This window comes from Lethenteron reissneri, chromosome 46, assembly GCF_015708825.2.
Source record: "Lethenteron reissneri isolate LAM-NWPU_2019-01 chromosome 46, ASM1570882v1, whole genome shotgun sequence".
Lineage (NCBI taxonomy): Eukaryota > Metazoa > Chordata > Hyperoartia > Petromyzontiformes > Petromyzontidae > Lethenteron > Lethenteron reissneri.
The window spans coordinates 7,207,326-7,222,179 of record NC_083824.1 but is presented as its reverse complement, the minus strand read 5'-3'; the positions used below and the strand labels follow the sequence as shown (position 1 = coordinate 7,222,179).

At 47.5% G+C, this 14,854-nt stretch overlaps 1 protein-coding gene across 4 annotated transcripts in view; it reads left to right on the top strand.

The window, feature by feature from the left end:
- The window catches only part of LOC133354270 (leucine-rich repeat and immunoglobulin-like domain-containing nogo receptor-interacting protein 1), a 114,496-nt gene extending 108,265 nt beyond the window's left edge, over positions 1 to 6,231 (top strand). For all 4 annotated transcript variants that reach the window (XM_061570981.1, XM_061570984.1, XM_061570983.1 and 1 more), the window contains one exon: positions 1,762 to 6,231. In XM_061570981.1, the coding sequence (XP_061426965.1) occupies positions 1,790 to 3,661 (1,872 nt within the window). In that variant the 5' untranslated portion in view covers positions 1,762 to 1,789 and the 3' untranslated portion in view covers positions 3,662 to 6,231. The remainder of the gene's footprint in view (positions 1 to 1,761) is intronic.
- Positions 6,232 to 14,854: the final 8,623 nt, after the last annotated feature.

Below are 14,854 nucleotides of genomic sequence, written 5' to 3'. Positions count from 1 at the left end.
GCAAAAAAAAAATATTTTACATTTATTCAAATAGAACTCATTCATGGCTTTGGCTGAACGTCACAGTATAGGAGCCCAGAGCGTAACCCATCCACAGGCCGTGGCGGAGTAGCGCAGTTGGTAGCGCCCTCGCTTCCTATGCCAAAGGTCGCGGGATCGATCCCCGCGTCCTCCACAGGCGAATATATTTTAAATCCTTTAAATTAAGTTCGCTTGCTTGCTTATGACCGTGCAAATATTTCGCTCGTTTTTTAACCCACTTCCCGTGATCCAATCGAGCTGACATTTTCCACACAGACTCGTTGTGTGTGACAATTAATTTTCGTGAAATTTTTTTTCCAAAATTTTACACTGTTTAGGGAAACAAATTAAATATTTAATTACCAATTGTTCAATACTGGCAGACAATCATCTGACCCATAGATTGCAGCCATTTCAAGCCAGAGGACGAGAGGACTCTAGCCGCCACGCATATAAAGGATTTAGAGTGAAAAACTTTGTTTTTATGGGTTTACTTGTTATTATTTTATTATTTTCCTTCTACGTGACTTTACCGAAAGAACCAAGAAGATGGACGTTGATTCTAAATGTGGAAGGAAAAACTGGAGGACCCGGAGCAAAATCCACTTGACCACGGAGAGAACATGCAATCTACAATTATACAGCAGGCACCAGGATCGGGATCAAACTCACAACCTCATTCGTGCCAGGTGAGGCAGTTAACATCTCGCCACCATGGTGCTATCGACTAACTGGTGGTAACCCACGTGTACGGCTGGGTGGGTAGAGGCAGAGGGGGGAATTTAAGAAACCTGCACCATTGTTTTAACTGCCGCGCCAGGAGGTCGAACCCGCGGCTCAATCTCTGTGCTGAGACTACGATGCTGCGGCAGCATCCATTCAATGAGGGTACCCTGGTGGCGAGATGTTAACTACCTCGCCTGGTATACCGGAGATCATGGGTTTGATGCCGTCCAAGGCACTTGTATGCTTGGAGTTTGCATGCTCTCCCTGTGGTCACATCGATTTTTATCCAGGTCCTCCGAGTTTTCTTTCCACATTTGGAAACGTACAGTATTTGGCTACTATACATTTCCACATGATAAGCCACTTCGTCGATGTATCATTTGTGGCCAGGACACTTCTAAAAAAAGAGCTATATAGCTCAGTAGGCTTGACCTGATTTAAAAAAAAGTTTAGTTTAAATCAATAACTAACCCAATAAAGAGCCACTTTTTTTAGGAAAGTGTATGTGTCAATACACGACTATTGGAACTGTGTGCCAAAAAATATCAAAACGTCACGCTCTTCCCAGCAAATGCAAAAACAAATGCTGTTCACAATACCTTGGTATGACTGATAAAATTTATTTCCACCATCAGCGTGGAAAATGGTGCTTATGGTATTATAATTTCTACCCAATACAGAAAGGATAACAAGTGTAGCATCAAAACGCAGCCGATTGTTCTAATCTACAATCCGAATTGACTGAACAGCTTGTGGCAAACGCTGGCATTATAGTGTTTAGTTTTTAATTATCGTCAGTGGCTTGATGCTACAAAATGCTGAAATTGTTGATGCGATATTCTAAATCAGGCACTCTTTTTTCTGCCTTTGTTATGACGCTAGTCTTCAGAGTGCATTAAAATTAAACTTTTGCTAAATATGTTGCATCAATGCTGTTTATTCATATGCACAGTTAAAGACGAGCAATCGTTTGGATATATAATTGTACCGTTTCCCTGTGCGCTGTTTCCGCAGCTTCGAGGCCCGTCGCTCGGTCGCCAAAATGTCTTCCCCTGGCGCTCGAAGGCTTGCCAGCGACAGCTGCCCGCGGGCCTCCCTGCCGTGCGTGCTGCTGGCGATGGCCGCCCTGTTGATGACGGGCCGGTGCTGCCCGCCGCGCTGCGAATGCGACGTCCTCGAGAAGTCGGTGGTATGCCACCGGCGACGCCTCTCCGCCATCCCCGAGGGCATCCCGAGCGAGACGCGTGTCTTGGACCTGAGCAAGAACCGCCTCAAGTGCGTCGACACAGACGACTTTGCGGCCTTCCCCGAGCTCGAGGAACTGGAACTGAACGAGAACGTCATCGCCACCGTCGAGCCCGGGGCGTTCAACAACCTCCCCTACCTGCAGTCGCTCAGGCTCAGGAGCAACCGCCTGCGGCTGCTGCAGATAGGAACCTTCGACGGGCTCACCAACCTGACCCACCTGGACATCAGCGAGAACAAGATCGTCATCCTCCTGGACTACGTCTTCCAGGACCTCGTCAGTCTGAGGAAGCTGGAGGTCGGCGACAACGACCTGGTGTACATCTCGCACCAGGCCTTCAGCGGCCTGCAGAGCCTGGAGGAGCTGACGGTGGAGAAGTGCAACCTGACGGCCGTGCCCACCGAGGCCCTGACCCACCTGTCCAGCCTGCTCATGCTGAGGCTGCGCTACCTCAACATTGCCACGCTGCAGGACTACTCCTTCAGGAAGCTCTTCCAGCTGCAGATGTTGGAAATCGACAACTGGCCCATGCTCGAGAAGCTCTCGAAAAACAGCCTCTACGGCCTCAATGTGACGTCGCTCACCGTAACCAACACCAATCTCTCGGCAGTGCCCAGCGACGCTCTTAGGCCACTGCAGTATCTCCGATTCCTCAACCTGTCCTACAATCCTCTGGGCACGATCAAGGCGGACGCCTTTGAGACGCTACGCCATCTGAGGCACCTTTGCGTCGCCGAGGCTCAGCTCAGTAGCATCGATCCTTACGCCTTCCGGGGCCTAGCCGAGATGAAGATCGTCAACGTGTCGGGTAACAACCTGATGACGTTGGAAGAGAAAGCGTTCCACTCCGTGGACGTTTTGGATGCTCTGTACATCAACGAGAACCCGCTCGTGTGTGACTGCCGTCTGCTGTGGCTGACGAAGCGGCTCTACATGCTGCGCTTTGACGACAGCCCGCCCGTCTGCTACACCGCCGACTACTTGCAGGACATCGAGTTCGGCAGTGTCGCGTCCAACAAATTCCTCCCGTACTTCGTCTGCAAGAAGCCCAGGATTGTCGGCCCCAAGCAGCGCACCTACTCCGTCAAGGAGGGCCAGATCGTGAAGCTGTCCTGCACAGCCGAGGGTGACCCGGCGCCCCGTAAGATCTGGGAGCTGCCGCAGAGGAGAGCGGCACCAGCGCCGACGAGGCGGAATGGCCGCCTCAGCCTCCTGCCCGACGGCAGCCTCCAGATCCGGCACGCGCAGCTGCACGATGGCGGGCGGTACACGTGCGTCGCCAGCAACGTGGCGGGCAACGACAGCGCCACGGTTCACCTCCTGGTCGGCGGGTCGGGCCTGGGCTCGGGCAACGCGTCGCTGCTGGCGCACGCGGCGGCCGACATGGCGGCGGGCAACGGGAGCGGCGGCGGCGCTGGGGGGGCGACGGGCGGCCGTGGCGGGTTGGGCTTCCCGCTGGACCTCACCACGATCCTCGTGGCCACGGCCATGGGCTGCTTCACCTTCCTGGGGGTCGTGCTCTTCTGCCTGCTCATCCTCTTCCTGTGGAGCAGGGGCAAGGGCAAGCACAAGACCAACGTGGAGATCGAGTACGTTCCGCCCCGCAAGCCCGACGAGTACATGCTGGACGCCACCCGGCCGCGCCGCTACAACATGAAGATGATTTGACACAGGGGTGAGGTGGGCCCACCCCCCCCCCCCGTGCCCAGATCACTTGGTCCATGAACTCCCTCTTTCTATCTCACTATCTACCGATCTATTGCTGATTGGGCGATTACAGCGCTCTGTTTGATTTCTGGCAAGTGCGGATAGGTTTCCTGAATCGCGTCGTGCTCTTTGCGAAGGCGGGATGTGTGAAAGAACTCAAGTGTCGAGGGGAATAGGAGGTCAGTTAGCCAAGGGAGATTTGGGCTGGCCGGCTTAGTGGCAAACCCCAAGGTAATTGAAGGTGAACCAAAAAAACGAAGCAATGACAAATATCAAAGAAGATAACCTGAACTGTGTTAAGTTGTTTCCGCTGTCGTCTCTGCGACAGCTGTCATCGCCGCATCGGGCTCGCTCCCATCCCCGTGCGTATTCTCAATGTGTTTTCATCCCCTTTGACACGTGGACGGTTTTTCAAAAACTACTTCTCAATGTTGTCCCCCTATCTCACAAATGTGCGCTTGGCACAAATCAAACTCGCTCGTTTGGACAGCTCTGCGTTGTGCGTGCACGTATCTACGTCGACTGCATCTGGAGGTGCAGGAACATGGCGAAGTACTCGATAAAAGCACTTGCCCCGACAGTTTGTTAAGTCTATATGGGGGGGGGGGGATCTTTGTCTGTTGCATCGCTCATTCCGAATGAAAAATTGAACGGCTCATAAAACAGAGTTTAATTGTTATGGTCAGCTGTCTGTCAAAGTAGCATGGGAAGCATATGCATCAACTCAGTCAATGGATATTTACAGCATTCATTTCATACTGCAGATAGTTTCAACCACAGCGGTGGTATAGTGGGCAGTGTACTGAGCTTGGAACCCCGAAAACCAATGTTTGATTCCGAGCGGCAGCCAAGATCAGTTGTATGGGATATCAGAACGGGTCCTGCCTCTTCTCCCCTTCACCATCCCCGGATTGAGCAGATTGGTGAAGTATGGTAAGATAAAACTGCCACACATGGTATGGGGAGGCTTTCATAAATTGGCAGATTGCCAATGCTGGGAATGTTTTAAATGTATTTGATGTTTCACGCAATAGAAACAATATTCTAAGTGTTGGAGTACTACAAGGGTTTTCCTATTCACTTTTGCTATTCGAATAAGTGCCATTTATTCAAATAAAAGTAATATTGGGAAAATGGAAAGGGAGGGAGTGAAAAGAGTTGCATGCATCCTTTCACAATTCTTGTTCGACCTGTGAAATGAAGAGAGATGCGTGTGCCCTGCATCGTCCGTCGAATGCATTTGGGGAACAGTTTCTTTGTTAATGTTTCCATTGAAATGGAAACTGCATGTCAAGGACTACATCCAGTTATAGGCGGTTCGGACACGACTGCTAAATGCAACGCTTTGAACCGCATTTGCGCGGTGCTTCTGCCCAGCGATATCCCGTGCATTGGCAACTGCGAGGCTCTCTACTCGTACGAATGTATTTTGCTTCAAATAAGCGGAGCTATTTCTCGTGCCTCGTATTGGAAAAAAAGGCAGTGAATGAAAGGCAAAGATATATTATATTAAACATTTTCTTTTGAACTCACTCAATATTAATAATATTAATAATACAAACAGTTTCCTATAGTAGTAAAAGTTAAGTAACCTTTATGAGCCTGACGGGAAACTATCGATTATTGGAAGCTGAGATGAGTCAGAGAACGTAAGCATATTGAGTGCAGTAAATACTTTGGTTGAAGGCACACAGGAAATCTAGGGTCGAATACTTTATCCAGGAAGTCGTGATTAAGGCTCGATTCATGAGGGTGTTGAAATAAAGACAAGAAGTGATTTAATAAATGTAATTAAAAAATTTTCTTCCACTTATCGTCATCTGTTTCGGCGCAGGCTAATATGTCCTCGATCATAATTGATCATTTCACTGCGTCGTGCTGCTTTTTAGGGCGAGTGTATCAATTTATTCGATGAAAAGTGCTGCCAGCATGACATGTGGCCCGAGTGAGTGCTAGATACGACCATCACAATGACACACAAAAACAAACCCCAAATGACAAAACATAGTCGAGTGTGTGAAGGCACAGCCCAGCAATTGCTTGCTCACACCACTGTCGGTGGCAAGGCCTCCACTTCAAAGCGGGACCCTTTAGAAGGTAATTGGCCTACTCCTCCACGCTGGCCAGACCATCTTGGATAGAGGTGAGAGTGCCCTCACTTTACCCCACCACACGAGGCCCGTGAACCCGTTTGTACCGTTGGGTGGACAGACGTTTCGCCGTTGGACATTTAATAAACCTGCACCGTTTCAACTGCCGCGCCGGAGGATCGGATCTACAATCTCCGGATCGTAGCTCTATTGTGCTAAATCTTACACCCGCGGCAGCAACCTCACTCGACTGGGTTAATAATGAAGGCCCCAATGTTCCTCTGAGTGGCCACTTTATGTTAATGACTGCATCATTTCAGCTCAGTGAATTTATGGAAGAAATGAAACATAGAAGAAGAACAAGAAGAATAAATAAGAATTGTTTGTTCTACAATACCAACAACGATAATTGTTTTTTTACCCTTCTATCTGGCAACAATTTTTTTTAACAAGGAGTCATGTTTGCATAGACCACAATACCTGCAGTCATAATGCAAACAAAAAACACAACTCTGATAATGTATGCACTGTCCTTGAAGTTGAATGGTCCACACCCGAGACAGCTTTTCTTAGAGCCTAGTCTCACCTGGTGTTGGACCAGATGACGCCAAAAGGCACACAACTCAAAGACAATGCACCATCAGAGTATGAGAGCTCGGGGTAAGCATTTACACAGTGCATACATGATCAGAGTTATGTTTTTTGTTTGCATTATGACTGCAGGTATTGTGATCTATGCAAACATGACTCCTTGTAAAAAAGGTGTCAGTTTTGTTGCCAGATAGAAGGGTAAAAAAACAATTATCATATTTTTTACTGGAAAATGAGGTTCCAATGGTGGAAATGCTTACCCCGAGCTCTCATACTCTGATGGTGCATTATTTTTGAGTTGTGCGCCTTTTGGCGTCATCTGGTCCAACCCATGTGAGACTAGGCTCTAAGGAAAGCTGTCTCGGGTGTGGACCAATCAAATTCAAGGACAGTGCATACATTATCAGAGTTATGTTTTTTGTTTGCATTATGACTGCAGGTATTGTCGTCTATGCAAACATGTCAGTTTTGTTGCCAGAAAGAAGGGTAAAAAAACAATTATCATATTTTTTACTGGCAAATGAGGTTCCAATGGAATACCAACAACAATATGCGACAGAAGGCACTTTGGAATAATTACTACATCGCCGGTTAATTTATCTCGCGCATGAATTGCTGCAGTTTGTGCTTTTACTTTCAGCATTCTGCCCGAATGCGGAACCCCCCTGTGGGAATGCTAATGGTTTTGGCAACACAGTTGGGTGCAAGGAAGGACACTTGTTTTTTTCGGTTGGGCACTCATGATTATTCAACAATTCCAACGCGAGGCTGAGTAATATTTGCATACATTTGGTTTGCATGCAGAGTGTTACCAAAAGGTCATAATGGTCAAGGCTGATGATGCCACGACACCACACCATTTGCATTCTCCCCTTCTGCTACATCTCTATAGTTGTACCAAAGTTAGCACCTGTCCTGCAAAGGTCTGCTCTTGCAGTCTCATCGTACCACCGCGATCTGACTGTAGGTCTTCGCCTTGTTCAATGGTTAACACATCCTTGACGGACCACAGTCTCATCATCATCACCACCACCATCTCGCATTAGGTCTTACCATTTCTTGTCGACCTCTGGGTGCCACTTCGATGCCTGTTTTGGTGACCTGCCCTCTTCCATCCTGCAGACGTGTCCCACACATCGCAGATTACGTCTACAAAACGTTCTTTGCTATGTCCTGGTATGAACCTCCAAGGCGTTGGTCACGCTATTCTGTTTTGGAATTCATAGCATCCTCTGCATGCACCTATATTAAAAGGTTTGTACATACTGAATATGTATATACAGCGACATTTTGGATATGTGTTAATGTGTGTGTGTGTATGTGAAATGTCTGTACATTGTTGATTAGGTATAAACAATCATCTTGTTGAAACGAACAGAAGTACAGTACTTTACCGATGTTTTTGTTTATTTAGACAATGTAAAAATTGCGTAAGCTGATACACTTTAAGGAGTTTAGTACGTACTGAATGTGTATATGAATACATATATAAAAAAACTAAACATATACGTGGATTAAACAAAATGCTAAATCCTTTTTGGCAATTGGGATTACAGCTCTGTGCTCCCCGGCAAACACTTAATATGTAAATGTTGGGCTTTTTCTTTTAAATCTGCGAGCGACTGTGCGAGTTCATTCCATCACCGCTTGTGAACGTACCACGTTTTTAAAGTCTGAAGTTGGGCAAAGGACGTAATCTAGATCTGAAGTTTTCGTGACTGCAGGGATCCATACTCTTTGGTTCTCTCGGTAAAGTCACGTGGGTATAAAATAAAATAAATTAATCACAACGTGTCGATCGCAACACAAGCGACCGTCATCAGCAGGACAACTGCTGACATGCAGAGGTCGCAACCGGGTACCCGATACCCGTAGCCTACCCGAGACCTGGCTACCCATACCCGGCCGGGTACGGGTACGGGTAGCCGTTTGCGACCCTGGTGCGGCCGGGTACGGGTAGGCCGTGAGTCACCGGTGAGTAACCGTTTGTCACTCATTTCGGGTAGGATACGGGTAGCGTACGGGTACCCATACGGCCGGGTACGGGTACGGGTAAGGAATCAAAACCCGTTCGCGACCTCTGCTGACATGTCAACTGCTGCAATGTTAACCGCTGACATGTCAACTGGCTTTTGTTGTATTTTATACCTACGTGACTTTACCGAAAAAAACAAAAGAGTACTTAAGGACATCTCTGAAAAAAATTTGGCTGGAGAAATTTAAGTCACCTTTTATGAAACTTCATAAGGAGTTGAGCAAGAGAAGTCAATTTGCAGCTAACGCGCTTTATAGCTTCGCTGAGGTCAATAATGCTACAAATATTACCCGACTGAAAAGTTTGTTTTTCGTCTTGGCAAATTACACTGTCGGTGTTTACATATATAATTAAGTTTTCAACCTAAATCTTAATTAAATTCACGAAATTAATTTTCGAATTAATATTTTACTTTTAAATGGTTGCCGACTTCAAAAAATTAATGTCACCGCAGTTACAGAGGCAGGCGATACATCATGCGATCTGCAATGAATGATTGTCAGCTTAAAAAACAAACACACTTTGAAAATAAATGATTATCGTTCAAATAGACGTTGGCTTTTGTTATATTTACGACGGTGGTCTTTAGTTTCGGAGCAAGGTTTTGAGTACGCGTGCCGAACTAAACCAAGTGCCCTTCCGAAAATGAATCATCACATCTACGACTATTCGTTATGTATAATCGATGACATGGTGCTTATGTGTCTCTCCTTAGTTTGTTTTTACGAATAAAAAAAAATCTTGGGACAATTTTGAAGGTTTTGTTGTTGTTGTAACGTTCCATTTGATGATGGAAGTGGCAGCCTAAGAAATGGATCGCGCACGACAGGACGCCTGCCGAAGAGATGGAGCAGCAATGAGAAAAGTTCGTAGATTGTTACATTGCAGGGTTTCTGAGAAGGCGTTGGTGGTGGTAGCTTGCGGAAGTTTTCATCCAGCAGTGGATTGATCATGGCTGTTGATGATGATGAATATTTATTAATGTACTTTTTATTTATTTATTTTGCAGGTAAAGTTGGGAGGAAAAATTAAAGAGATTCTGTTTTGAATGCAGGCAGCCGCATTATTCATCCAGGCCCTCGGGTGTCGAGAGTTAATGGTCCTGGTCTATTTATGAATCAATGACATCGCAAGTAACAACATCATACGTTTGGTTTTAATTTACTTTAATATATTACACGAGAATATGTCCTGCATGCTGTCAATGTTATTTTAGAATGTCAGACATTCTTAACTGTGTACCCTTTCTTTCCTATTCATAGACTCATTCCTGCCATATGCATGTGGAATTTCCACAACTGGCTGTAATGAGGAGATGGGCACCACTCCAATGCTCACTTGAACAGAAAATCATGGTGACATTAATTTATATATTATTACAGATTGGCGGTGCAGTGGTTCGTGGACTACACTCTTTTTTTCAAGTAATATGCTATAGTTTTAGGAAAGATGAAATGTCTGAAAAATATATATTTATTGTACCATTAAATAGATATTTTGTGGGGTGATGGGGGGGACAGCGGTTAGCGCAATGCTGTATGAGCCAACCAACCTGAATTTGATTCCTGGCCACAACTAACATATCAGTGGCTGACAATGTTATCTCAACCAGTCCTGCCCCCCCCCCCCCAATCACCACACTGCACTGACCAGCATGGTGAAGTATGGTCGATAAGCGAACAGGTTCTTAGCCCCCCCTCCCCCACTGTACCAACCCACACTGATCAGCATGGTGAAGTATCGTCTAAAAACCCCCAAGACTGATTTGGTAAGAGGCTGGATGCATACTTTATAAGCCGAATAATCAATTTTAATCAGTTTATCAAAGCATCGTTATACTCCTAAATAAAACGTGAAACACCTTTACAAGAGTCTCTAATTAGTTCGGTTGAACTTTATCAATTTTTTTTAAAACACATTTCCCTAATTTATGCGATATAACAAAATACAACTATATTATGAACATTTCCTTATGTTTGTGGCATTCGGGGGATAGTGTAAAGTGAATGAAACCGGATGCTGAAATATGCTTGGCTCTTTCGGTAAAGTCACGTAGAAGTGAAATAATAAAATAATAAAAATAAAACATAATAAAATTCTCACGACGTTTCGGCCACAACGCAAGCAGCCGTCCTCAGGTGAAGAACAGGGCTGTCGGAAAGACAAAGAAAGAGTTCTACTGATGACACTGTATTGTGGCCGAAACGTCGTGAGAATTTTATTGTTTTATTTGTATTATTTTATTTACCTTCTACGTGACTTTACTGAAACAACCAAGAATATTAATTCTCTGCAGTCACGAAAGCTTTAAATCGAAAATCGGATGCTGAAAGATGTGCGAAGAAAGTGCGGAGAGGTTGCCTGTTGGGATATAAACCCTGAAGAGGTGGAAAAACGAACTCGTGGATCAGAGGACACATGCATCCGAGAGGCATCGCAGTGATGGTTAACAAAACGTCAATGTGATCTTTTTGAGAACCACACTGTGTTTTGGGTTCTTTCACAGTAGTACAAAAATCATAATAAAGTTTTTTTTTGGGTTAGATCGCGTAAGTGTAAATGTGTCGTAACCCTCCAACCACCCGACGCAGCCAGTGAGGTTTGTCACGCGAACAAAACGCACCAATGAGTTGCTACTTCAGCCCACCATTCACAGCTATGGAGACTGTCTAGCCGAGCGACACTTCACCACGCTGGTCAGTGCGTTCATTCAAAGACAAAGATCCCCCGTATAGCCTTAACAGACTGTAAGGGCAAGTGTTGTTAGCGAGCACCTATGAAGGCCAGAACGGTACACGAGGGGGTGGGTGGCCAGAACCACGGCCCGACCGTCTTTGTCTCCCTAGCGGCGATGTTTACACACCGCACCAGGTACTCATTTGAGACTGAGTCGACCTAGGGGAGGCCCAGGACCGGTTCAGAATATCGTCACTGGTGTTTGCCGTGAGCGGGAATCGAACCCAGGTCGCCAAGTTCGTAGTGCAGCGCGCTAACCGCTACACTACCCCCCCCCAGGCCTACACACACATGCACGTACATACACACGTACACAACAATAACGACCGCCATTCGCCACTAAGTGGTGGTGACGTCACCACGACGCTTGTGCCAGGCTATGCGCACGTTGAGGCCACGTGAAGTGTCGGAATGCCCGCTGGCAGGAGGTCACGGGGCAGACCCAGGTACTAAGGGCCGGCTCACTGAGATGACTGGTTCATGCACCACCTGTGCCCCCTACTGAGCCAACTTGCTGTGCTTTAGCCACCCGCCACTCCACTCGTTGTTGTGAGCGTCGCTCCTCCCCCCTCTGTTGTTGTTGGAAGGCGACTGCCTCAACTGCCCAGTAGCGTCCTTCACGAGTCTCCTCCACAGAGGCCGATCTTGACACCGCTGGCAACAGTCATCGGCAAGTCCACTCAGCTCCACATCCTCCTGTACCACATCACTTCATCTCTTCTTTAGCCCGTGCTGCGTCCGTTTAGCCCCCTCGATCCGGCCGAACAAAAGCTGTTTAGGCATGCGGTGGCTGGGCACGCGGGCTACATGACCTAGCGAACGCAGCCTTGCCTGCTGGAGGAGCTCAGCGATTGGACTTTGTCCAGATCTTTCAAGGATATGTCAGCTCCTCACACAATCCAGTCTGGTTAAACCCAGGATGTTTCTAACCGGCGAAAATGTTCCATTAGGGGAATCCACGTTTCGCAATCGTAGAGAAGGGAGGGAAAGACTGTGGTCGAGAAGACTTGAAGCTTCGTGCAGAGCAACAGACTAGGTAGCTTCCACACAGCGTTACGCAACCAATGAAAATATATTGCCGCTCGACTGATTCGGAGTGAGACCTCTGCTGCCAAACCAGAGCCGATCATGAGTACACTGCCCAGGTATGGGAAACTCTCCACTTTCTCCACAACTGCCCTACGTGGAGGCAGGTGCTTAGTTTTGGTGGGGCTGATGATAAGTGGCAAGCTCCCGGTTCAGCATCAGCGCCTCCAACTCCTTCTCTGAGTGAGCAGCAATGACCAGATCATCGGCATACATCACATGCTTGAGCAATAGGGGACCAACCCTTGACCACACCCGGGCATCGATCAGCCTTGCATTGCATCTGTACCAGATGGAAATTCTTCCGGTACTTCTATTGAAGGCCTCATGAACTACGTTGCCGAAATAGATGTTAAATAATGTGAGAGCCAGACGACATTCCTGTCGCACCCCAAGGTGAACAGGGAATGGCTCCGACTCCCGGCCACGTAGTTTTACCTAGGCCCGCTCACCATCATGAAGGTCCGTAATGATCGTGAGCAGCGGGTCAGGGACTACGAAAGCACGAAGAATAACCCAGAGCTCAGGCCTACTGATGGTATCATAGTCCTTGACCAGGTCAATAAAGCAGAGATGTAGGTACACATACACACAAACACGTACACACATACACACAAACACGTACACATACACACAAACACGCACACACACATACACGCACACGTACACATACACACACATACAAGTACACGCATACAAGTACACACACACATACGCATAAAGACAAACATTCCCCGTGTAGCCTTAACCGACTGTTGGGGCACCTAATTAAGGCCGACACGGCACGAGAGGAGGTGGGTGGCCACCACCACGCCCGACCGCCTTTGTCTCCCTAGTGGCAATGTTTACACACCGCACAAGGTACTCATTTGAGGCTGAGTCGACCTAGGGGAGGCCCGGAACCGGTTCAAATAATCGTCACTGGTGTTGGCCGTGAGCGGGAATCGAACTCGGGTCGCCGGGTTCATAGCGCAGCGCGCTAACCTCTACATGTACACACACGCGTACACACAAAGACAAAGATCCCCCGTATAGATTTCACAGACTGTTGGGGCAAGTGCTGTTAGCGAGCAGCACCTACGAAGGCCGACACGGCACACGAGGGGGTGGGTGGCCAGCACCACGCCACGGCCGCCTTTGTCTCCCCAGTGGCGATGATTACGCACCGCTCCTAGCTCGGCACGCACACGCATATATATAGACACAATTAACTATCGTGGACTCAGGTTACCTCTCTCCGCGTCTCGCAAATATAGACGCCCTTTCTGTCCTATCGTCCCCGGACGCAGCCATCGGGGTGCTGCGTTACAATGGATGAGTAATGTTCCCGTTGAATTCATTAGGTGCGGAACGCTCTGAATTGGCACGAAGATCACCGCCACCGCCACCACCACCAGAGCTGTCACTTTGTCAGCACACGATACACCCGCGCAAGCACCCAGCAAACTCTTAAGAGTGACACATGTGACCGAGTGTGAAACAGGCTCAAATAACATCTGCCATTGCGTGCGCTTCACAAGCCACTTGTAATGTGTCAGCTGCACAGTGTATTGCACAATTGAGGTTTTTTTTCATGTTTACAATTATTCCGCAGCTTTGATTTGTTGTCAAAATGCCGCTTGTTTCTGTCATTCTTTTGTCTTTCATGTGTATCAGGCCTCCCCTCCCCCTCTCTGCCTAATGTGTTAAGCGCTCCGTGCTGTCTTTGAGCCCCGCCCCCCTCCCTCCCGATACGTTCCATTCATTGGCTACCACATTCTGATGAGCTCCCCCCCCTCCCTCTCCTCCCCCCTCAGCTTGCTTTTAAGGGATTACATCTTGAATCATTGCCTCACTTGATGCAGCTAATCCGGCTGTGACGGTCCCACCTGATGACGGAGACTTGTGTTGCCTCCGAAACGTCGTGATCTTTATTTTATTTTTATTAATTTTGATGTTTTACCTACGTGACTTTACCGAAAAAACCTAAGAATATGTTTCTGTCAGTAACATTGCAACCGTGCTGCATGCGACGCGCAGCATTGTACCGACAATGCTCGATTACTGCAACTCACTACTCTATGGGACGTCTGGCAAAACATTACGAAGCTGCAGCGTATACAGCATTCTTTAGCACGTTTCGTGACGGGTACTACAAGATCCTAACCATGTCCGTGCAGCGGACGCTGTGCAGCATTGGCTTTGGTTACTGAACGTATACATTATACGTTCGCACTCATTATACTGGACATCTGTAAAAATAAGTGCTTTATAGCTCATAGGATTCCTCCAGTATAAATACATATTCTGCTTTCTGACATAAAGTGCTTGCCACAAATGAAGCACAATACCTTGCCGATCTCGTCGAGGAAAAGAAACCATCAGACGAACTTCGGTCATCCTGGCAGCGCCTTTTGGCGAGTAGTCGAGAGAAGACGGTGGTCATCGCGTTGCGCGCTTTCAGATGCGCTCCTGCGGCCGTCTGGAACGCTCTTCCTTCCGATATTCGGACGTCACTGGAGTTTTGCACTTTCAAATCCAGATTGGAAACGAATTTCTTTCGAACTGTTTTGCGTTCAGTTTGTTGTCCATCCCCCGCACCTCCGATGAGCATGGTTGGCTACAGTATGGTGCGAA